The sequence below is a fragment of the Oncorhynchus keta genome, chromosome 23 (assembly GCF_023373465.1).
Source record: "Oncorhynchus keta strain PuntledgeMale-10-30-2019 chromosome 23, Oket_V2, whole genome shotgun sequence".
Taxonomy (NCBI): domain Eukaryota; kingdom Metazoa; phylum Chordata; class Actinopteri; order Salmoniformes; family Salmonidae; genus Oncorhynchus; species Oncorhynchus keta.
In genome coordinates, this window is record NC_068443.1 from 21,909,044 (window position 1) to 21,934,129 (window position 25,086).

A 25,086-nucleotide genomic window follows, 5' to 3' on the forward strand; every position below is an offset into this window, starting at 1 on the left:
ATTTAGCAAGTTGAGGTGACTAAACTGCTTGGACTAACCCTGGATTGTAAACTGTCATGGTCAAAACATGTTGATACAACAGTAGATAAGATGGGGAGACGTTTGTCCGTAATAAAGCACTACTCTGCCGTTTTAACAACACTACCAACAAGCAGGTCCTACAGACTCTAGTTTTGTCGCACCCGGACTACTGTTCAGTCATATGGTCAGGTGTCACAAAGAGGGACCTCGAAAAAAATCAAATTGGCTCAGAACAGGTCAGCACGGCTGGCCCTTAAATGTACACGGAGAGCTAACATTATTAATATGCATGTAAATATCTCATGGCTCAAAGTGGAGATGAGATTGGCTTCATCACTACTCATTTTTGTAAAAGGTGTTGACATGCTGAATGCACCAAGTTGTCTGTTTAAACTACTAGCACACAGCTTAGACACCCATGCATAACCCACAAGACATGCCACCAAAGGTCTCTTCACAATCCCCAAGTCATGAACAGACTATGGGAGTTGCACAGTACTACATCGAGCCATGACGACATGGAACTCTATTCCACATCAGGTAACTGATGCAAGCAGTAAAATCAGATTTTAAAAAACAGATAAAAATAAACCTTATAGAACAGCGGGGACTGTGAAGAGACACACACAGAGGTACAGACACATATACACTCTACACACACATAGACATGGATGTTGTATTGTAAATATGTGATAGTGGAGTAGTGGCCTGAGGGAACACATTAAATGTATTGGGTAAAGTGTTATGAAATGTAATGTAATGTAATATTTAAACTGTATATAACTGCCTTAATTTTGCTTGACCACAGCTTCTAATAGGGATCCTTGATAAATACAAATACAAAGTTAAAAAATAATATCCCTCTAACCATTTCTCTGTCCATGAGAGGTGTACAGGTAAGCCAGTACCACTAGGTGGTGACATCGGTACATCATTGCAATAGAGGGACTTGTGACCAAATTGTATGCATAACTAATAGCCTCAAATCCAAACTTGAGTAACCTTCTGTTTCACTATTGTTTGACTTATGCAGATTTCAGGCAAAACAATTGATGCCTTTTAGCTATTATTCATTTCACAAAGGCCAACCAAGGAAAATTCTCAAACTTTTTTCTATTTTCTTTCTCTCTTCTCTCTTACACAGCTATGCCTCAATTTCATCCAAACGTGTATGCTACACGTTTATTACTGTTTAAAATAAGTCAAACCAAGTGATATCTAGAAAACAACTGCCCACACACAACAGAGTCATTCCTCCAAATCAGATTGATAAATGAGGATCTAGAGAATAAACCATATTGTTTGAATAGTATGTTTAAATGTTTGTAATGGATGCTGCATTTTCAAAGTCCCCATTTCACAGATTTCTCAAATGTTGTATTTAAAATGTACGCTAATGCCCTCATGATTATTTATAAAATGTATCCTGTAACAATTATGTAACAATATGTTCATATTAGTATGAACATGTTAGATAGTCGATCACATTGGATATTAATTCACTAAATAATTTAAATGAACACTATATAGAGTACAAGTCATATGTTTGTTGCGAAGATCGGCAAGAAAGCGCACAACATTCAGATGAGCTATTTTATTGTAATATCTCTAGCATGAAGAGATGTTCGTTTTCAAACGCAATGTTTCTAAATTTGTCGATGTTAACCCTCCTGCTGGGTTCCGGTCGAATTGGACCGATTTACGAGGTTTCTCTCTGAAAAATGTAGTTTATTTAATCTGATTGTCACAAGGTTCCATGACTTTGTCCACACAGGGCATCTAAACACACACAATATATGTAGATGATTTTAATTTCATCTGGAGTGTTTTATGTAACTTTTGTACACCTGTGGTGTTCCCGGTTGTGACCGGTCATTAGAAGTGAATGGGTGAGACTACAATTAGTGTATAAAATTGAGTTCAGGCACATGCCCATTAATCAGATGTACACACTTCCCTCTCCCAGACCCCCATGCATGTGTGTTTGAGCACACACACACACACACACACACACACACACACACACACACACACACACACACACACACACACACACACACACACACACACACACACACACACACACACACACACACACACACACACACACACACACACACACACACACACACCTCACTCCCCTTCTTGGCTTCCATGGCAACCCCCACGGGAACCTTTCCCCAATAGAATCTTTTCCCCACGGAACCACTCCTGTTGGCATTCTCACAAACAGTCGCAGCATTGTTTCAGTAATATATAGAACTTTTCTCGCAGCTCTGGTATATAAAAGTTTTTTTGAGGCCTTGCTCACAATTCATTCTGTGGCAGCACAATGACCAAACGATATACTGTATGTGAGGCTCTTGAACATATCTTTCATCATGACACTGGTGAGGAGGAGAGAGCCATTGTTATATTTTGACACAAAGTAGTCTGTAATAAATAGCACAATATGTTTCATCTGAGTGTTTGTTATAGTCAAAATAACCCATACATTATGCTATCGTTACTCAAAACGACTTGAATGAGCTCAGGTCAATGAGGCCTACAGGCCATAAATAGCAAATAGAAGTTCAAAACTTGTAATGTTCACAATAACTTAAGTTGATCAAAAGATCTAACACAACATGAGGTGATAATATATGTGCTATTATGGATTTATAATCAGCTATAATGGGGCGGTCATTTTGGACTGGAAACACAGAACATGAAACGAACACAACAGGAGGGTTAAATTAGTACTAGGTTTCAGTTGTATATGGAGAAGGTGAGCTGCCTGTGATCGTAATTTTAGCTATGCTTTTTTTTAAGACATCAGATTTTAGGGATGTGGATTTGGTTGGCTCTCGTGTTTTCCCCGATTCACCATTCACCAGGGTTCCTATTCTCATTGTTGCAATGTAACTTTACCTTTGATTACATTTCTAATTGAAATGTCCATCTAATATTCATGTTTCGCAAGGCTACTGATTGATAACTAAATCAAACATTGCATTTGTACAGTATATGCTGAATAATACATTATAGGTATTAATATGTTTGTAATTATTTGTAAACAGTGCATTCATTGAATTCAAATATTATGCTATAACAATAACAACAGTTATATTAAGGTTTGCAATAACAAAAACAACATACCAAAATACCTCATTGTCATAAAGTGGTCAAATGGTCTCAAACGCAATCTTGGGAAATAATTCCCTTGCTGTATACATTTATCTTTGAATAAAAACTAACCCAAACAGTTTTAAAATATATATATTTATTGGCTTGCTGTAACCTACAGCGAAATCTTTTTAAAAAACAACTCTGGGGTCTAGATGTAAGTGCAAATATCTAAAGATAACCCAGGGTGAATGTGCATGTATTTTTAAGTAAACACATGTAATGTGGTTGGATATGACATTTTATCCATGTCGATAACTGGTACTCACACACTAACCTACAATATTGAATGATACAATAACTTCTGAATAGATCATGGCATGGACGAGCTGTCTGAGCCGTGATTGACAACGTGTTGGGCAATGGCAATACATGCATTTTTTTCAATTTTTTACTTCATGCACTCAGTCGTTTTTAATTTCTACGGAATGGTGTCGTGACACAGACCTTCTCAGAGACAAATAGAGTTATGTATATATAGACTACATTCCCCTAATTCGTCTTAGATATTTGTACCGGACTTGGCAAGGGACAAATGGTATAAGCGTATAGCTTGTATATAGTGTAGTTCACGTGAGCTTCATCCAAGATGGCAATGGTCTTATTGCGTTTATTTCACATGATGCATGGCATGACATCCTGACAGACGCTCTGGTGATGGTGATGTAGCTGGTGATAGTATGATCCACTGGCAGTCGCCGGGTGAAACGAAGAAATCCCGTTAAAGTTTAAAAAAAAATCTTTCCTGTCACACACTGGCGATGAAGGGCTTGAGTATCGAGATAATCCCACTGCAAACAGATGGAAGAGACGTGACAGTCAAACACAAACCTTGTAAATACTACAACAACTTATTATAATACACATAATGACTGCAATCCATGGCGTGTGTTTCGGCCTATAGGTGCCAATATTTGGACGTTGTATTTATCTAAATGGAATATACTCCAATTATTTTTATAAAATGGTAGGCTTGAATTTTTCCTTAAACATGCAGATCATTTAGAGCATACATGACCACGAAAAACAAACGAATTTATGAAACATTACTTTTACAATGTGAAAATAGTAGACCTATTTGTAAATTTAAGGTTGGCATTTCAGAATGTTGTGAGTGTCGTTGTATTTTCATTACATTTTAAATATATACCATAATTACTTTGCTTTCTATTTAGTCCTGAATTTGCCTTATATTTATTACGTACACGACAGAATTGGGATAATGCTGCTTTAGCCTAATACCTGTAAAATCTATAACTATTTCAGAAACAGCAGTGGTGTTTTTGTTGAACCTATTTATTTAATTCAGTAATATTACCGTTATACCATTTATGTGTTGTTCAATACGTGTAAACCTTTTGGAGACCATTGCGAAAAGATCACATGTTCACAATGGTCACAATAAACCATTTTTATAGATAGGTAAAACTGTATTCAGTGTTGACATAGATATATTGTTGTATATGAATTTACACATAATTGGGTGTTGTCATATTATTGTCATGTCACATATTGTGGTTTGGAGCATTTTCAATAAGGACTTGAAAATAAAATCTAGGCTACGTGTTCAACTTTATTGGGAATGATTCTGTTAATCTTGGCAATAGCATTTGCTTTAATATTGTTATAAATATGACTTTATTGTTTCTATTTTTCGTCATATTTTCATAGTTCTGTAATAGTCTTTTGGTCATAAGTGGACAAGCAGAGTAATGTCCGTGTTGCCTAACTAGGCCAGATGTCTACTCTGATTCGCAATTTGCAATTGCCCATCTCGACTACTTACAAATGAAATAGCTCATATAAATACGAACTATTTAATGCAAACTATCCATCGGAGTGGACGATTGGTTGTATACGAGTTGTATATTTTATAATTGGCCATATATTGCACCAATTAAAGATTGTGTTCGCCTATATTGACAAGAAAGTAAAGCCTACCTGAAATGTCAGATGAGTCCCTTCCGTTGTGATGGAGATAGCTTTGCTCCAGAGAGTATGGGGACATGCTGGAGTGCAAGGCGGAGGATGTGGGACTGTTTGAGGCCAGGGATTGCTGCTTGATATATGGAGACATACCAGGTGATGCCCAGTGTGAGGGGGCACTGGCGTAGGGAGAAGCACTGGCGTAGGGAGAATGACAGTCCAAAGTGCCCACTGCCATCGCAGCCGGGGAGGTGTGCAAAGGGCTACTACTGTTGTCCGGGCAGTAGTCTCCATTAGACGCCCCCTGACAAGCCGCCATGTAGGTGGACCCGGGGCTTGGTGACATATGGGGGACATGATGCCCTCCACCCAGCCCGTCGTAGCTCCCTGGCACCGTGTTCCCCATCACGTCCAGGTTGTAACCGTTGGCATGACATGCCAAGGACGCGGAGGGGTTCTGGAAATCAAAGTTTTGGGGAAGTATCGATGCTCCAAAACCGATGCCATTCATCATTCGATACATTGGTTTCAGAGCTTGGCATTTCCTACGGAATCCGCGAGGTCTGCGACGGAAGGATCCCTCCTCGAACATAAACTCGCTGCCCGGGTCTATAGTCCAGTAGTGGCCCTTCCCTGGTCTGCCGAGGCCCTTAGGCAGTTTGATGAAGCACTCGTTTAAAGACAGGTTGTGCCTCACTGAGTTTTTCCAGCCCTGGTAAGACCCCATAAAGAACGGGAAACGGGCCTGAAGGAACTGATATATTTCTGCCAGAGTAAGCGTCTTTGTCGGGGAGCTTTGGATAGCCATCACAATAAGGGCGATGTATGAATAGGGCGGTTTCTCAGGTCGCCTCAAGCCAGAGTTGCCCTTTTTCCCTTTGGTTGATGCATTTGTTGAGCTCTCCGCCACTGGCTGTGCGCTCATCGGTGTGGCGTGCATCACTCCGGCTGCTGGGCTGCATCTCAGAGGATGAGACGGCACCAGATGTTGCTGTGAGCTCTCAGTCGTCATGTTTGCGTCCACTTTAGAGACACAGAAGGACAAGTGTAGGCTATGACCAATGCCTTGCTCGACTTTTGTTCCACTGAGCTGAAATGTCTAATACTACCCTGAAATGTCCAAGAAGTAGGCTACACCAAATCCTCTTCAGTCAGCTACTTCAGACGTTCTAAAAAATATGTTTCCAAATGGATAATCGAAGAAGTTAGTGTCCAGTGGCGATTCACTGCACGTGTATTGCTGTTTTAATCAGGAAAAGCAGCTGTGTATCGGTGTGGCCGCTGCTCCTACTCCGTCTCACTGTGTCCATCTCTGGAAATGACCCTTTGAGAGGGGAAACATAAAGCTCTTCGACTTTTCTGCGCATATCCCACTCGGCCAAACAAAACTCGACCACCTATCAATTCTTCAATCTCTCTCTGCTCTATAGATCCCGGTTAAATCCCTCTAAGAAATCGCTAGGATCTCCAGATCCAACCCCTGCCAGATCTGGCCTCCGTCCAGACATAATTCTAGCAAGAGCCACACATAACACAGCGCAGAGCAGAGGACTAACAGAGACCTCCTCCCACCCGCTCCTCACAACTCTAATACACGCAATTACACCATTTATCAAACTTATTTAGACACTGCAGTCAACACTGCAACAGCCAAAGGATGAAGGCAATGGCTCCAAATTAACTATGACACCGCTTGCTTATATACCAGAGAGACAGAAACACAGTATAGCCCTATTCTATTTAGTAGAATTCTAGTTTAGTTGTACAATATATATATATATATATTACATTGTACAATATATATACTGTGATAGTATTCTAATTAATTATTGTGTTCATTCATGATGCTCTCTGTTGTCCTTATTCAAAATAGGTATCGCTTGAATGATAGCACATTGGACCTATGATGTACTTGAAGATGGGAAAAAAAGACAAGAAGAGTAGATAACTACAGATAATAGTATTTTCCTGAACAGTCAGAGCTTCTTCGAGCTTGCGGTTTTGTCTAGCAAAGGTAACAATAGTCCTTATAGTTGTCGTGTTAATTTGTTGGGGGATGTTCAGGATAGGACTTTGCCATGAGTGGAAGCATGCTTTTTCCATCAGGCGCTGCCAGTATACCACACACATCGCGCGAGTGTCAGTTTACGGGCTCGAGCCTGGATCATATCCCCGGAGAGCTGAATTAATTGCACAGATCCAAATGAGGTCTTGGAGATAGATGTAAATGTTTCCATATTTATAGTGCCCTAATGATGATGATTATGATGTTATTTTGTTGTTATTGTTCTGTCGTTTTGCGTTTATAATTATTTAGAAGCTAAACAAATGAGTCTAGGCCTTATAATGTAAAAGAAGAAACCATGCATGCATGCCAATTGTGCCCATATGCTGGGGAACATTGTACCATCCGTAATGCATACACAATGCTTGTAAAGAGATTATGTTTGGGGAAACAAAAGAAGGTCAAACGAAAACTGGTAGGAAGTGTCGCCTCTCCCAATTAATGTGATCAGGATAAGTTCAAATTAAATTCAAGTCAGTTCAGGCAATCCAAATAAAAAATAATCGAGGAAACATGGATAGACACCTTTGGATGTACATGCAATATAATTTAACCAAATATGCATTTATATTCCTATAAGGCAATACAGGAAAATAACAAAACTGATCAATTCAAAGATTTAATGACGACATTCAAGCTATTTGGAGACGCGGTGTTAGCAATTTGTCCTACCCGTTGAATGTGTAATAACAGTAAGGTATTTTAAGCCAATAGCTTTGATGCAACAGTTAGAAATGACAAGCTCAAACTCCTAACCAAACAAGGATGTGGAGATAAGATCATTTTTCATTATAAAAACAAAGGTAGAGAACATAATCTCCTCAGAATTTCCGGCAATAATAACCCCGCTGCGTTCAGGATGCACAGCTGGTTCAAGGAACTTTTTTGTCTCAGTCACAGAAGAATACTTGGAAGGTTTTGAAAATGTATGGCACAGAATGAGAGATACTGCCATATCGTCTTGGTAAAAATCTAACAAAAAATCGATGTGGACTGAAATCCACTTAAAGTCTACATCGTGATTCTCTCTCACCCTGCTCATGTGTCTCTATTTGAGGCTTCGGCTATTTGTAACTTCAGACCCAATATATATATATATTTATATACTGAATGTCTGTATCCACTCACACACTGTAAGCTTCTCGGACACAGAAAAATACTTTGGCGTATTTCTGCCCCAATACAGGAACCAATTAATAATGACATTTGTGCCACATTAATAATGATAAACATAATTTATATAAAGAACATCATAGCTGAATGTATTATTATTGTTGTAGTTGTTATTATTATTACTAGTAGTAATAGTATGCCAACTTATTTTTGCAAATAACGATATTTATTAATGATTCTTGTAACGCAGTAGGCCTAAATATGAAGTGGCCTACTGTGATATTGGTAACAATGTTAGGTTAAATCTCCAATAATATATATGAAACATTTGAAGGGATATAACTCATGTTATTGGATCATTGGTCCCGCTTTAGATGACCTGCAGCTTATAAAGGCTTCATAAAGCCTTCATAAAGACTTCATAAACACTACATAAATGTGTTGCAAATCATATATAACCTTATTTCATGCTCTATAAAGGGTTCATAAATGTGGCATAACTGTGTGACATAACCAGCAAAGTCAAATGTGACATAACCCACTATGTCAAATAGGACATAAACCTGTGCTCTATAAAGGGTGGCATAAGCAACGCTTAATAAAGACTCTAGAAATCATATTAACCTTGTCAAGCATCTTGGTAGAGCATTGCAACGACAAGATAGTGTGTTCAATTCCCGGGACCACCAATATGTAAAAATGTATGCACGCATTACTGTAAGTTGCTTTGGATAATGTGTCTGCTAAATGGCATATATATTACTCTAAAACATTTATAGTTTGGCCCAACCTCTTTCCGTCTTGGTGCATAGCCAATATTGTACCTGACCTTAACTTTCCCCATAATGCTGTGCTGCAGGATGACACGCTCGAAAGTGCAGTCTTGCATAGCAAAAAAAAACAATTTAGTAGTGCATTTTAAATCAGTTTTTCTCTTTTGCCTAATTCATACATTTTGTTCCGCAAATTTGATTATCTTGGATTTGTTTTCCAGGTTTCGGATTTACCCAATTTTTTTCTGGCTTTCTCACAATTTTTTTAATAGAGAAACCAAAAATGAGATTTTCTGTGTTCACAACAATGCTTAATTAAAATGCAACCATGGACCCCTTAAGTGGTCCGGGAAAAATCTTAGAAACGTACATTTTTTGAGTGTAGTTTCCCTTTAATTCCCATTTAAAGCATGCACTGTTGTTTGGTTCACTGGTGTTTCTGCAGTGCAGTAAGCCCCCATGTGATGGTATTCGCAAATCAAATTCCCACTTGTGGTGCCACTGGACAGCAAAACATGTGTAAGTTAAGCGTTATCTATTGTAATTTAAATGAGTTTGTAGTAGTTAAGCAATGAGTTAAATTACATAGCAACCTCAATCGTTATTTCAAATAATTTGGGGGACTTCACAGCAATTGCTAGCCAGCTAAGTTACATAGCTAGCTAACTATACCAACACAAAATGTAGCCAACTAATAGGCTCAACCAAATACAAATCCCCAATAAACATCAATGTCTCATAGTCATGTCATGAGATTTGTAAATTTAAGAGGAATCTAATAAAACGAATCAAAATTAGTTTCTCATCTCCCCCATTTAGAGTATTTCTGTTTCAGCACAGAAATGTCCTTAACCAGATGGTGTGGCAAAGGTATTTTCTAACAGACCTGCTAACTTTCTTTGTGGTTACTTTTAAGGTTGGAACCAACATGCTACTGTCTACCTCCAGCAGGCAGAGACAAGAATCATCTGTCCACCAGCTCAGGGACAAGCTATTCTATTCGTAGCCCTGTGTAATGTTCAATGTAATTGCATTGCTGGACTTTTTTCAACTTAAAGTATTTGTATTGTTTTAAAAATGTAAAAATAAAAGGAAATGTATGGTTTAAAGATGTCTTTAATATTTATTTGTTTTAGCTGTTAGTATCTGTTAGTATGTGTTATGAATGACCAAAGGTGTCTGACTTTAAAGTAAGTTCAGTGCCATGTGATATAGAGTCCTTATGGATGTGTTATGATTGACCGAAGGAGTCTCACTTTAAAGTATTACAGGACACTACATACATTGTCAATAAATATATTATACATCTATGGTTCTCATGATCTACAGGTTGCTGTACGGTGTGAGGGGTATTTAGATGGGTTGATGGACCAGCAAAGCCTGAGTTTAAGTGTGTGTGCGTGTATGCGTGTCAGAGCCAAGATTATTTGGAGTAGTCCTTCCTGAGACTACCGCAACAGGCATTCCTCTTCTGTTCCCATAATGGAGACTAGGGCTTGAATACAACCTGTTACAAAGGTGGCATCACTTTGTGGCTGATCTTTCAGCGGGGGAGTGGGTGAAGTCAGTGGCGGAGTGGGTGAAAGACCTGACTGGGCCCAGCACCTGCACAGTATGGCTCGTTATATTGTTGTGTGCTTGTTTGTGTACTGTGGAACATGTATCTTGGTTCCAGAATAAAGACACTTTCAAGTTCCTTATGTTGAATTTCCTTTTGTAGACTACAGTACATTTAACGCTATTGCTCACACATCATATATAAGCCTGGGATATCAACCATTCAAACCTGGACCTGAGTGGGAGTGACTATATAATTCAACGGGAACGACCTTACTGAGTCAAGTATTTGTCATCAGGCTATGTTCTTTGCTAACAAAAACATTACACCTGGTCGTCACTAGTTAACCCAGCCACAAAGTCAGAATTGTGGCTCAACTCTGCCCATTTCCACAATTTAACCACACTGCTAAACTTATGCCTAACCTAACCTGAAATTAAGACCAATAAACTCATTTTTGTCCTCATACATTTGTACAATTAAGCCCATTTGACTTGTGGCTGTGCTATCTAGTGGAAACCATTCCCCTTGGCCTCAAGGGAGAGAAAAAACATCAGGCCCTACCTTCCAGCTAGCTAATTAGCAAAGGACATAGCTAGCTATTTATTAATGGCTTTACCGAGAAGAAGAAAGACTACATCCTGGTCAATGTGTGTCGCGCGTGTGAGGAAAACCATCCCAATAAGAGTTACCAAACATCTCTTTATTGCCAAGACGTCGGGCCGATAGGACAGAAGTGCAAACCACACGTGGCGGAAGGTGTTGTAGGAGATGATTGGTTGGTAGATTATACAAACGAGTAATGCTTTTCAAGTTTGATGGTTTGGTCTACCAGCCCTTCCGCGCTTTTGAGAGGAAGGGTCTGGGAATGAGATTAGGTGTAATGTGACTATGACTTCAAGTTAGAGAGTGTCTGCCATCTTTTAGCACAATATGTCACAATTTATAAAGCAGGTGTTTAAATCATTTTTGACATAGTGGGTTATTTCACATTTGACATTGGTGATTATTTCACACAGCTATGCGATATTTAGGAACCCTTTATAAAGCACGACAGAAGGTTATAGATTGTTTGTAACACATTTATGTAGTGCTTATGAAGGCATTGCGAAGGTTTTATGAAGCCTTCATAAGCTGAACGTCCTTTTTAAGCGGGACCGGATCATGTTTAGTGATTTATTAAAGTTAGATGTGATATATAGCCTACTATTAGCCTACCATTAGCCTAGCCTTTCGCAACCCTTTTCGATATCTTCAGGTCCTCCTTCCTTGTTCTTCCGTCCGTCCTTATTTCCCTTCTCTGGCCTTCCTACCCTGGTTTCCCTTTGAATGTGTTTATGCTCTATTTCATACAGCGATAGTCTAGGCGAGACGACAATAGCCTATACTGTAAGAATATTTACAACATTATCGACGTGTTTCATTCAGCACATTCATTGTTTGAGTGCTGACAATGATAGGGATACGTTTTGAATGACAGCTTTCAGTCAACGAAGCCTTACGAATTAGGCATCATGTCACGCGCATGTCCCAATCAATTTCAATTTGACAGCGAGCGAATAAAATTAACCTAATAATATGTCGCCTTGATAGAAATGGTAAAGCAGTGTTTTGAAAAGGGTTGGATATCAGACCAAGTCGATTAGGCTATTTTTACATTTATTTTTAAATGCACCTGCAGGCCTACAACATACACCTGTCAGTGGTTTTGACGGTATATTGGGATTTAGTCATTCATAATTAATCTCTCAAAGGTTCCCTTCATTTTGACGTTTTGAATATCATTTTTCTTGAAAACAACTTGTAGGGAAGATATCTTGTATATCTTTTTTTTCCACAATCTATGCGCTATGGATTCAATAAGATAATAAAGATAGAAACACATCACATTTCAACGTTAAAGTTACTCTTTATTACAAATATTAATCGTGTTTTTAAAAATAAAAACATACAAACAGCTCGACTAGCACAAATGACATGCCAAATGTTATAAATAGCATGTTCTGAAGGTCAACTGATTGTCGAAAGTAACAATTTTTCAACAAACCAACGACATAAATAGCCTATAATCTATACATCATAAACTGTACACTGTATAGCACAAAAAAATGCCCTTGATTTAAAGGGAAATTACCACAGAACCTCAAAGGAATGACATAAAGCCTACTCCTCCCCACTCTAAATGTCCATACTAAAATGTCCTGATGAAATAATACGACGCACTGTGTAGGTAACTGGTTGTCCACATTTAAGGTAATGCAATAAAATGCATGCTCCATTACGACAACAAACGTTCTATTTCTAATAGGTGGTAAGCGTCAGTTTTTTTAAGTAGTTGGCGTTGGTACTGTAGAGATTATCTGGTAAACTGATTATGCCTTTGAATAATATTCTGCGGGGTAACTGTCTTTGCGATTGTCCCTCTCGGAATAAAATCCACCACCGTATGCCCTCAGCACATGCGCAGTGTATGAGTCCACATGGAACATCGACTGGGCGTGATGTGGCAAGGCGACAGGTGATCCTCTCATAATGTGTGCCATCATCTGAGTGTAACCGGGCCACGGTAATGCAGCAACAGTGGGAGAATCCTCTGCCCACTCCTGTCTCTTGAACGGTTTGCTGAGGATACTGTCTATAGCGAAGGAACTGGAGAACTTGGCACTGCTGGGTCCGGTTTTAGTGGCTGGGGGTGTGGATGTGATGGTGACTTGCGCGTTCTCGTCGGCAGTATGGTCGGAGACGTTTTGCTCTTTGCCTGTCTTTTTATTGATGCGCTTTCTCCTGCGTCGGAACACTCCGTCAGCGAAGGTGTACTCGCTGTGAGGATTCAGCATCCAGTAGTTGTCTTTTCCCCAGGGTCTGGACGGGTCCCGGAGGACCTTTAGAAAACAGTCGTTAAGTGACAAGTTGTGGCGCACCGAATTTCTCCAACCAGTGTAGCTGCCCCGGAAAAATGGAAACTTTTTCATCAGATAGTCATTGATCTCTGCCAGAGTCATACGACCAGATGTTGAGTCACGGATAGCCATGGCAATCAGTGCGATGTAAGAGTACGGAGGTTTTGGTCTCCGTATGTACGGTTTGCCAATGCCTATGCCGTCTACGTCGGGTGTGACAGGTGGCGGGCTGTGCGCCACGCAGTCCCCATCCGAACCCAACTCTTCCTCACCGGAGAGAGGCGAGCGGACGCTGCCCTCGACATCGCTGCACAGCTCCTGCAAAGATTTCACCTCGTTGTGGTGGTTTCCACAGAATACTTCAAGTTTCATGTTGTCTATTATTATTTATCCTATAGCCTACTGCTAGTTTTCTATCCAAATTGTATCCGAATCTCAAGTAAAAACAGGCACGTCCTCAGAGGAAGTCTTGTCTTGTGCGTAAATGTGTCAAAACGCAGAGCGCTTTCAGTCAAAATATCCTATAAGTACCCGATGAAGTCGCCGTCCTCATACCTTTGGGTTCACTAGCTCGTCTCACCTCCTGTCTGTCTGGTGACCTGTTTATAGCACAGGCTCACCTCAGTACCAACCCAACAAGGCGGGGCGAGATGATGATTATGGATATTTTGGAACAACTGAAATATCATGCACTCTCAATGTTTATGACACATCGTAAATCATCATATCTATTTTTATGTAAGTGTTTGTTTGGAAATACGATGAATAGCCCTTTCACCCTCCTGTTTTCAGCATAACAAGACAAGTATAGGCTACCTTTCATGTGTAACTCGATCAGGCTGTGAAAGTAGACACCTCTGGAGTATTTCACCTGAGACAACAGGTGGCGTTATTTTCCTTTCCATCCGTTCTGTCTAGAAGGATACCATCATTATGGAGAGTTATACCTGATCTATTATCGTTTTGTTTGAATTCTTCAAATGTTTCAGTTTGGCCATCATTTGTCTGCAGATGCACTTAATAATGCCCTATTTGATGCAAGCAGCCTCCACTGATTTTTTAAATATTTTTATATAAAGATGCTATACAGTGCTTGTATTACTTTGAATATTATTTTCCCACAGTTTCTCTACTCTTTGCCTGCTCTGCATCTAGGAAAGAAAGCATTTCATCAAACAAATAAGAGCTATCTCAGCTGTCAATCATGGGGACATCCCAGAAGCACACTCATAGTCAAGTAATTCTCTGTAAAGTCAGCAGTAGGCTAATGTTACTGTAAAAGGCTGAAAACTTAAAATGCCATTATAAATAGTTAACATTCAGTTGTCCTATGCTGGTGTGTGGTAATTCCATACTTATTAAACTATGGTTAATGTAGAGAGGACATCACAAGCAGTGTTGGGGATACTACTCTGAAAAGATAGTTTACCAAGCTACCAATTACTTCACACCAAATGAAGTTAAGCTACACAAAAGTTACCCCTACGAAAACTGTAGTTTACTCGACTAAAGTTACTTTGAAAAAGTAGTTCACTACATCCAAACTACTGCGTTAAAAATGATCATACAGTATGTAAATCAGAAATGTCACAGACTACAAATTGCAAGAACCGATATCTGTGTGGTCATATGTGAACAGAATGTGTAACTTAGCCTATTAAACACAAAAGCAATGTGTCAAGTGAAAATTAGGCAACCATATTTAATCACATTTTTGCGAAAAAAAAGTAGCGTTGTTCCAGTAGTTAGCTACACTGCTACATGGAAAAAAAGTAATCAACTACTGAAAAAACTACCTCGATTTGAATTTAGTTGAACTACCACCAAGCTACTGCAAAATGTAGTTTTATTTTACTCGTTGATGTAACGGCTCTCTTCTATCTCCTCCTCTGACGAAGAGGTAGAACAAGGATCGGACCAAAATGCAGCGTGATGATGATTCATGATATACATTTTTTTATGAAGGAAAAACAATACAAGCGGAAACTACAAAATAAATGAAAAGTGAAAAACCGAAACAGCCCTATCTGGTGCAAACACAAAGACAGGAACAATCACCCATGAAACACTCACAGAATATGGCTCCCAATCAGAGACAACGATAATCACCTGACTCTGATTGAGAACCGCCTCAGGCAGCCATAGACTACGTCGACGCCCCACAAAACCCCAAGACAAAAAACACACCACAATAACCCATGTCACACCCTGGCCTGACCAAATAAAGAAAGAAAACACAAAATACTAAGACCAAGGCGTGACAGAACCCCCCCCTAAGGTGCGGACTCCCGGACGCACCTCAAAACCATAGGGAGGGTCCGGGTGGGTGTCTGTCCATGGTGGCGGCTCCGGCTCGGGACGTGGACCCCACTCCATAAATGTCATAGTTCCTCCCCCTCGCGTCCTGGGATAATCCACCCTCATCGCCGACCATGGCCTAATAGTCCTCACCCAGAACCCCACTGGTCTGAGGGGCAGCTCGTGACTGAGGGCCAGCTCGGGACTGAGGCAGCTCGGGACTGAGGCAGCTCGGGACTGAGGGGTAGCTCAGCACTGAGGGGAAGCCCAGCACTGAGGGGAAGCCCAGCACTGAGGGGAAGCCCAGCACTGAGAGGAAGCTCAGCACTGAGAGGAAGCTCAGCACTGAGAGGAAGCTCAGGCAGGTAGTTGGCTCCGGCAGATCCTGGCTGGCTGGCGGATCTGGAAGAGTCTGGTTGACTGGCAGATCTGGAAGAGTCTGGTTGACTGGCAGATCTGGAAGAGTCTGGTTGACTGGCAGATCTGGAAGAGTCTGGTTGACTGGCAGATCTGGAAAAGTCTGGCTGACTGGCAGATCTGGAAGAGTCTGGCTAACTGGAGGATCTAGCTGCTCTGGCTGCTCCATGCAGACTGGCAGCTCTGGCTGCTCCATGCAGACTGGCAGCTCTGGCTGCTCCATGCAGACTGACAGCTCTGGCTGATCTATGCAGACTGGCAGCTCCATGCAGACTGGCAGCTCTGGCTGCTCTATGCAGACTGGCAGCTCCATGCAGACTGGCAGCTCTGGCTGCTCTATGCAGACTGGCAGCTCTATGCAGACTGGCAGCTCTGGCTGTTCCATGCAGACTGGCAGATCTGGCTGCTCCATGCAGTCTAGCAGCTCAGGCTGCGCTGAACAGGCAGGAGACTCCGGCAGCGCTGGAGAGAAGGAAGGCTCTGGCTGCGCTAAACAGGCGGGAGACTCCAGCAGCGCTGGAGAGGAGAAAGGCTCCGACAGCGCTGAACAGGCGGGAGACTCCGGCAGCGCTGGAGAGGCGAGGCGCACTGTAGGCCTGATGCGTGGTGCTGGCACTGGTGGAACTGGATAGAGAACACGCACAGGAAGCCTGGTGCGGGGAGCTGCCACCGGAGGACTGGTGTGTGGAAGTGGCTCTGGATAGACCGGACCGTGCTGGTGCACTGGTGCTCTTGAGCACCGAGCCTGCCCAACCTTACCTGGCTCGATGCCCACTCTAGCCCGGCCAATACGAAGAGCTGGTATGAACCGCACCGGGCTATGCACCCGCACTGGAAACACTGTGCGCTCCATAGCATAACACGATGCCTGCCCGGTCTCTCTAGCCCCCGGTAAGCACAGGAAGTTTGCGCAGGTCTCCTACCTGGCATAGCCATACTCCCTGTGAGCCCCCCGCCCCCCCCCCCCCAAGAAATGTTTGGGGCTGACTCTCAGGCTTCCATCCGCGTCACCGTGCTGCCTCCTCATACCAGCGCCTCTCCGCTTTCGCCGCCTCCAGTTCTTCCTTGGGGCGGTGATATTCTCCAGGCTGAGCCCAAGGTCCTTCACCGTCCAGTTCGTCCTCCCATGTCCAGTCCCTCTCTCGCTGCACCTTGGTGCGGCTACACTTCCCTGGTTTAGCCCAGGGTCCTCTCCCGTCGAGGATTTCCTCCCAAGTCCAGAAATTCTTGTCGCGCTGCTCCTGCTGCCGCTGTTGCCTGTTTCCACGTTGCTTGGTCCATGTGTGGTTTGTGATTCTGTAACGGCGTTCGTCTGTTGAAGGAGAAGCGGACCAAAATGCAGCGTGGTGGTTACTCATGTTCTTTAATGAAATAGAACGATACATGAAATACCTATATATATATATATATATATATATATATATATATATATATATATATATATATATATACAAAACAACAAACGGAACGTGAAAACCTATACAGCCTGTCTGGTGAAACAACTACACAGAGACAGGAACAATCACCCACGAAAACACTCACAGAATATGGCTGCCTAAATATGGTTCCCAATCAGAGACAATGATAAATCACCTGACTCTGATTGAGAACCGCCTCAGGCAGCCATAGACTAATTAGTCACCCCACAAAACCCCAAGACAAAAAACACACCACAATAACCCATGTCACACCCTGGCCTGTCCAAATAGATAAAGAAAACACAAAATACTAAGACCAAGGCGTGACAGTTGAACGACATGTTCAACACTGATCACAAGGCAGGTAGGGCGGGCGGGGGTAATGCTTAACTCTTAGTGAGTCTTAAGTTGTTTTGTCTTGAAGAACATTCACACTTGTGGATTTCAGTGTGAAGAAGACAAAATAAAAACAAATAGTTTTAAAGTGCAAAGTGACACTTTCATGTGTTCTCATGATCACACATCAGAACACTTTTTTTGATAGAGCTGAAAGCATGTTCATGCCAACTCCAGCACCCACGTAGAGACCGATGTTGTTGTGTGAGCCTTTCTTTCCGAAACAGCAGCACCTAGACAATTTACCTGTGTATACTTGTTCCCCCTTGTTGCTGTGGTACTGAATGTTGGTCTCTTTTGATTAATTACTTATTTTGATTAATTAATTTATCTTGAACCTTTTATTGCAGTGAGCTAAATCAGGGTCACACAGAGTGTTTCTTGGTAGTCTTAAACAAATCTACTTTGAATCAAAAGTATACACCTCACACACATGATTATGGTCTTAACAAAAAGAAGACACCTCTGTACCATGTCAGATATATAGCTGAAATGTATTCAATTTAGATTTTGCATTCCAATATTATACTTTATATACAGTATCAGTCAAAAGTTTGGACAAACCTACTCATTAAAGAGTTTTTCTTTCTTTCTTTTTTTACTATTTTCTACATTGTAGAATAATAGTTAAGACATCAAAACAATGAAATAACACATATGGAATCATGTCCTAACCAAAGAAGTGTTAAACAAATCAAAATATATTTTACATGTTAGATTCTTCAAAGTAGCCACACTTTGCCTTGATGACAGCAATGCACACTCTTGAAATTCTCTCAACACGCTTCACCTGGAATGCTTTTCCAACAGTCTTGAAGGAGTTCCCACATATGCTGAGCACCTTTTGGCTGCTTTTCCTTCATTCTGCGGTCTAACTCATCCCAAACCATCTCAATTTGGTTGAGGTCAGGTGATTGTGGATGCCAGGTCATCTGATGCAGCACCCCGTCACTCTCCTTCTTGATCAAATAGCTCTTACGCAGCCTGGAGGTGTGTTGGGTCATTGTCCTGTTTAAAAACAAATTATAGTCCCACTATGCACAAACCAGATGGGATGGCGTATTGCTGCAGAATGCTGTGGTAGCCATACTGGTTAAGTGTGCCTTGAATTCTAAATAAATCACTGTCAGTGTCACCAGCAAAGCACCACAACATCACACCTCCTCCTCCATGCTTCACGGTGGGAACCACACATTCTATGATCATCCATTCACCTACTCTGCGTCTCACAAAGACATGGTGGTTGGAACCAAAAATCTCACATTTGGACTCATAAGATTAACGGACAGATTACCACCGTTCTAATGACAATTGCTCGTGTTTCTTGGCCCAAGTACGTATTTTATTCTTATTGGTGTCCTTTTAGTAGTGGTTTCTTTGCAGCAATTAGACCATGAAGGCCTGATTCACGCAGTCTCCTCTGAGCACTTGATGTTGAGATGTGTCTGTAACTTGAACTTTGTGAAGCATTTATTTGGGCTGCAATTTCTGAGGCTGGTAACTCTAATGAACTTATCCTCTGCAGCAGAGGTAACTCTGGGTTTTACCTTTCCTGTGGTGGTCCTCATGAGAGCCAGTTTCATCATAGGCCTTGATGGTTATTGCGACTACATTGAAACTTTCGAAGTTCTTGAAATTTTCCACATTGACTGAACTCATGTCTTCAAGTAATGATGGGCTGTTGTTTCTCTTTACTTATATGAGCTGTGCTTGCCATAATATGGACTTGGTCTTTTACCAAATAGGGCTATCTTCTGTAAACCACCCCAACCTTGTAACAATACAACTGATTGGCTCAAACGCATTCAGAAGGAAATAAATTTCACTAATTAACTTTCAACAAGTTATACCTGTTAATTTAAATCGTTTCCAGGTGGTTTCCAGGTGACTACCTCATGAAGCTGTTTGAGAGAATGCCAAGAGTGTGCAAAGCTGTCATCAAGGCAAAGGGTGGCTACTTTGAAGAATCTCAAATATAGTATAATAATAATAATAATAATATAATATAATAATATAATATAATAAATATAGAATATATTTAGATTTGTTTTACACTTTTTTGGTTACTACATGATTCCATTGTCACGCCCTGACCTTAGTTATCTTTGTTTTCATTATTATTTGGTTTCGTCAGGGTGTGACAACAGTGGTGTGTTTGTTTTTTGTATTGTCTAGGGGTTTCTCTAGTCTAGGGGTTTATATGTCTATGGGGGCTTATATGTCTATGGTTGGCTAGATTGGTTCTCAATTAGAGGCAGCTGTTTATCGTTGTCTCTGATTGGGAACCATATTTAGGTAGCCATATTCCTTGGTTTACCTGTGGGTTATTGTCTGTGTAGTTGCCTGTGTCAGCACTCAGTTTATATAGCTTCACGGTCGTTTTGTTATTTTGTACATTTGTTTAGTGTTTCTTCGTCTAATTAAAAGAATAATGTCTTCAAATCACGCTGCGCTTTGGTCTCCTCTATACGACGAACATGACATCCGTATGTGTTATTTCATTGTTTTGATGTCTTCACTCTTCTACAATGTAGAAAATAGTAAAAATAAAGAAACCCTTGAATGATTAGGTGTCCAAACTTTTGACTGGTACTGTACATCACAGGAGACTGAAATATTACAAAACCGTTTGACATAGAAACACTGAATTTTGAGAAGAAGAAAAAAAAGTGTATTATTTATGAAACGTATTAATAACATTCCACCCAGGACACTAGATGGCAATTTGGTCATTTTACAGCAGGAAAGGACTACATAAATAGCCTTAAGGCTACTGATGACTTAAAGGAACAGGGAAGTTATGCAGATATTATACGACGGTGACACCATAATTGTGAAAACCGAGCGTCTAGCTGGAAGCCATTCTGGAAATATGCAAAGAGTGAGCAAGGGAAGCCCATTTCTGGGTCAGCATTCATCTCAAGGTCATGCACAGTTTAGCAAAAGAGAAGGAAGATCACCCATACTATTTGGTCACTGTGAAAAATCATTTGTCTGTTTCTCTATCTCTGTTGGTTTCAGGGTTTGGTTAGGCCATCTAATCCAGGGGATGCCCACCAAAAGTTTCGCAAAACCCTGTGAAAGGGACTCACAACATGGAGATTTTGCATTGTTTGTTGTGGTACCGAACCATAGCCAGCTGGCTTGTACTGTAAACCCTGTCCTCTGTAATGCATCGTATTTCAGTGGCAGTGAATGTTACTGTATTTAGCCCGACTGTCATGGATGTCTTGAGGATTCCTGAATTCTATTGGTAAAATTTCAAGATAGACCATTATTGGTTTGAAGTTAGAGGTATGCTAAGGGTCTATGTGGCACTGGCATGGCAAAGGGCATACAGTAGCAGCTGATCACCTCTCTATGCCCTATCAACATTCTCCAACCTCTTCCAAAGGGACATAGCAGACTGAGGCCATGCTGTAGCAGAGTCAACCTCTGGAGTGAACATTACTATGGCTAACGCCAATGCTTTCATTCTCCTTTAGCACTACCACACCTCAGCTCAGAATGATATGTTTACTTTAGATGTATGTGAAATATTCTCCTTCCCCACACCATAGTGCATTTAAGTAAGACAAAATTGAATCCATCCATAGTTAATGCAAATTATAACTATTCAGCCATTTCTTGTTGACAACTGAAGGACATACACATGACCACATGTTCTTCCAGAAACAAAGCCCTCCCTCCTTTATGTTTATGTAAGAACCATTATGAATGTCAAGGTGTGTGTGTGTGTCATAGTCTATGTGAGTGTGTGTTTTCAGAGCAGATTAAGTGTGATCATCTGTTTGTGCTGTCTGTGACCGCGAAGTCGCTGTTTTTGAAGAGACTCAGTGTTGACTATAGGTCTCTGTAATCCAACCACACAATGACTAAGACTCAGCTGGCATGTATGCGTTCTCATCACATGTAGTGGCTTGTGTTGGTGTGTGTCTATATGTGTACATGTATATGTCTGTATACTCTTAATAATAGCTTGGCTGACATGCTGTAGCAAGTGGGACTGGAGAGAGAGAGAGAGAGAGAGAGAGAGAGAGAGAGAGAGAGAGAGAGAGAGAGAAAACCAGGATGACTTGGTGTGATAGCCTAGCTGTCATTATGAATATAGCCATGGTTGTAAGACTGTCAGCTTATGAGTGTATGGGTTTGAACTTTAGTGTAAGCTGACCATAAAAAGAGTGTCAACAATTTGTCATCTTGCTTACCAAGATGGCATAGCAGTCAGACGTCTTTTGTCCTCGTCTTGTCGTGTCCCGTATATACAGTGGGGCAAAAAAATGTATTTAGTCAGCCACCAATTGTGCAAGTTCTCCCACTTAAAAAGATGAGAGAGGCCTGTAATTTTCATCATAGGTACACTTCAACTATATGACAGACAAAATTAGAAAAAAAATCCAGAAAATCACATTGTAGGATTTTTAATGAATTTATTTGCAAATTATGGTGGAAAATAAGTATTTGGTCACCTACAAACAAGCAAGATTTCTGGCTCTCACTTTTGTTTTTGACCAAATACTTATATAGCTCAAATCTAGCGCCAGTTTTGTACGGCGCGGCTCGGACCGGAACATACCGGACTAATTTTTCTCTCCATGTCCCCGGATTTCAACCGCAAGCTCTGGACATTTATACCTGGATCTCGCAGCTAGCTAGCTGCTATCCGTGTGTCTATTGGCTTACGTCGATTCTGGAGCAAACATCAATTATTCCAGAGCTAGCCAGCTGAAGAGTTCCATCAGTCACTCCTGGCCTACAATCACCTATCCGGACCCGTTTTACTGCCAACGCGGAGCCCCACCGGGCCTTCACGACTGGACTACTGACGTTATCTGCCCGAGGGAGTTATCCAGCTGGCTCCTCCGTCGCAACGTTACCTGAATGCCCATATGCTAATCGTTAGCTGTCTTATCGGCTGCTATCTGAATAGACCTATTGGACCATTTTTTTCTTTTTCTTGGGACTCTATAACTATTTTCTTTTGCGAATTGGATTGATCCCCTCTACCACACGGAACCCCACTAATCCTACCGACGGAAACGCATGAGGTGGCTATAACCAGACCTCCATCCTATGCTAGCTTGCTACCGATAGCCCGGCTAGCTGTCTGAATCGCCGTGACCCCAACCAACCTCACTACTCACTGGACCCTTTTGATCACTCGACGAAGCATGCCTCTTCTCAATGTCAATATGCCTTGTCCATTGCTGTTCTGGTTCATGTTTATTGGTTTATTTCCCTGGAGAGCCTCTAGTCCTGCTCACTATACCTTATTCAACCTATTAGTTCCACCACCCACACATGCAATGACATCTCCTGGTTTAAATTATGTTTGTAGAGACTATATATCTCTCATCATCACTCAATACCTAGGTTTACCTCCACTGTATTCACATCCTACCATACCTTTGTTTGTACATTATACCTTGAAGCTATTTTACCTTGAACCTCCTTTTACTCTCTGTTCCAGACGTTCTAGACGACCAATTCTCATTGCTTTTAGCCGTACCCTTATCCCACTCCTCCTCTTTTCCTCTGGTGATGTAGAGGTGAATCCAGGCCCTGCAGTGCCTAGCTCCACTCCTATTCCCCAGGCACTCTCTTTTGATGACTTCTGTAACCGTAATAGCCTTGGTTTCATGCATGTTAACATTAGAAGCCTCATCCCTTAGTTTGTTTTATTCACTGCTTTAGCACACTCTGCCAACCCGGATGTTCTAGCTGTGTCTGAATCCTGGCTTAGGAAGACCACCAAAAATTCAGAAATGTTCATCCCTAACTACAACATTTTCAGACAAGACAGAACTGCCAAAGGGGGCGGTGTTGCAATTTACTGCAAAGATAGCCTGCAGAATTCTGTCCTACTATCCAGGTCTGTACCCAAACAATTTGAACTTCTACTTTTAAAAATCCACCTCTCTATAAACAAGTTTCTCACTGTTGCCGCCTGCTATAGACCACCCTCTGCCCCCAGCTGTGCTCTGGACACCATATGTGAACTGATTGCCCCCCATCTATCTTCAGAGCTCGTGCTGCTAGGCGACCTAAACTGGAACATGCTTAACACCCCAGCCACCCTACAATCTAAGCTTGATGCCCTCAATCTCACAGAAATGATCAATGAACCTACCAGGTACCACCCCAAAGCCGTAAACACGGGCACCCTCATAGATATCATCCTAACCAACTTGCCCTCTAAATACACCTCTGCTGTCTTAAACCAAGATCTCAGCGATCACTGCCTCATTGCCTGCATCCGTAATGGGTCAGCGGTCAAATGACCTCCACTCATCACTGTCAAACGCTCCCTGAAGCACTTTCTAAGGTCTTCGAAAGCCAGGTCAACAAACAGATTACCAACCATTTCGAATCTCACCATACCCTCTCTGCTATGCAATCTGTTTTCATAGCTGGTCATGGGTGCACTTCAGCCACGCTCAAGGTCCTAAACGATATCTTAACCGCCATCGATAAGAAACATTACTGTGCAGCCGTGTTCATTGACCTGGCCAAGGCTTTTGACTCTGTCAATCACCACATCCTCATCGGCAGACTCGACAGCCTTGGTTTCTCAAATGATTGCCCTGCCTGGTTCACCGACTACTTCTCTGATAGAGTTCAGTGTGTCAAATCGGAGGGTCTGCTGTCCGGACCTCTAGCAGTCTCTATGGGGGTCCACAGGGTTCAATTCTTGGACCGACTCTCTTCTCTGTATACATCAATGATGTCGCTCTTGCTGCTGGTGAGTCTCTGATCCACCTGTACGCAGACGACACCATTCTGTATACTTCTAGCCCTTCTTTGGACACTGTGTTAACAACCCTCCAGGCAAGCTTCAATGCCATACAACTCTCCTTCCGTGGCATCCAGTTGCTCTGAAATACAAGTAAAACTAAATGCATGCTCTTCAACCGACCGCTGCCTGTACCTGCCCGCCTGTCCAACATCACTACTCTGGACGGCTCTGATACGTGGACAACTACAAATACCTAGGTGTCTGGTTAGACGTTAAACTCTCCTTCCAGACCCACATCAA

At 41.5% G+C, this 25,086-nt stretch overlaps 2 protein-coding genes across 2 annotated transcripts; both read right to left on the bottom strand.

The window, feature by feature from the left end:
- Window positions 1–3,266: 3,266 nt before the first annotated feature.
- LOC118401673 (forkhead box protein F2-like) lies at window positions 3,267–6,612 on the bottom strand. Its single transcript, XM_035799256.2, has 2 exons — window positions 5,128–6,612; window positions 3,267–3,977 (listed from the first exon to the last, which is right to left on the bottom strand). Exons 1-2 carry the CDS (start codon window positions 6,122–6,124, stop codon window positions 3,802–3,804), a joined length of 1,173 nt encoding a protein of 390 aa, XP_035655149.1. The 5' UTR covers window positions 6,125–6,612; the 3' UTR covers window positions 3,267–3,801.
- A 5,898-nt stretch (window positions 6,613–12,510) lies between these two features.
- On the bottom strand, window positions 12,511–14,126 carry LOC118401998 (forkhead box protein Q1-like). The gene has a single exon (XM_035799777.2). The coding sequence runs from the start codon at window positions 13,891–13,893 to the stop codon at window positions 12,994–12,996; it is 900 nt and encodes a 299-aa protein (XP_035655670.1). The 5' UTR covers window positions 13,894–14,126; the 3' UTR covers window positions 12,511–12,993.
- Window positions 14,127–25,086: the final 10,960 nt, after the last annotated feature.

Excerpts from the sequence above, each read along its gene's own strand:
- LOC118401673 (XM_035799256.2), bottom strand. The coding sequence starts at position 6,124 with ATGACGACTGAGAGCTCACAGCAACATCTGGTGCCGTCTCATCCTCTG. Across the intron at positions 3,978-5,127 it reads GGACTCATCTGACATTTCAG|TGGGATTATCTCGATACTCA; the intron begins GTAGGCTTTACT and ends ATCTGTTTGCAG.
- LOC118401998 (XM_035799777.2), bottom strand. The coding sequence starts at position 13,893 with ATGAAACTTGAAGTATTCTGTGGAAACCACCACAACGAGGTGAAATCT.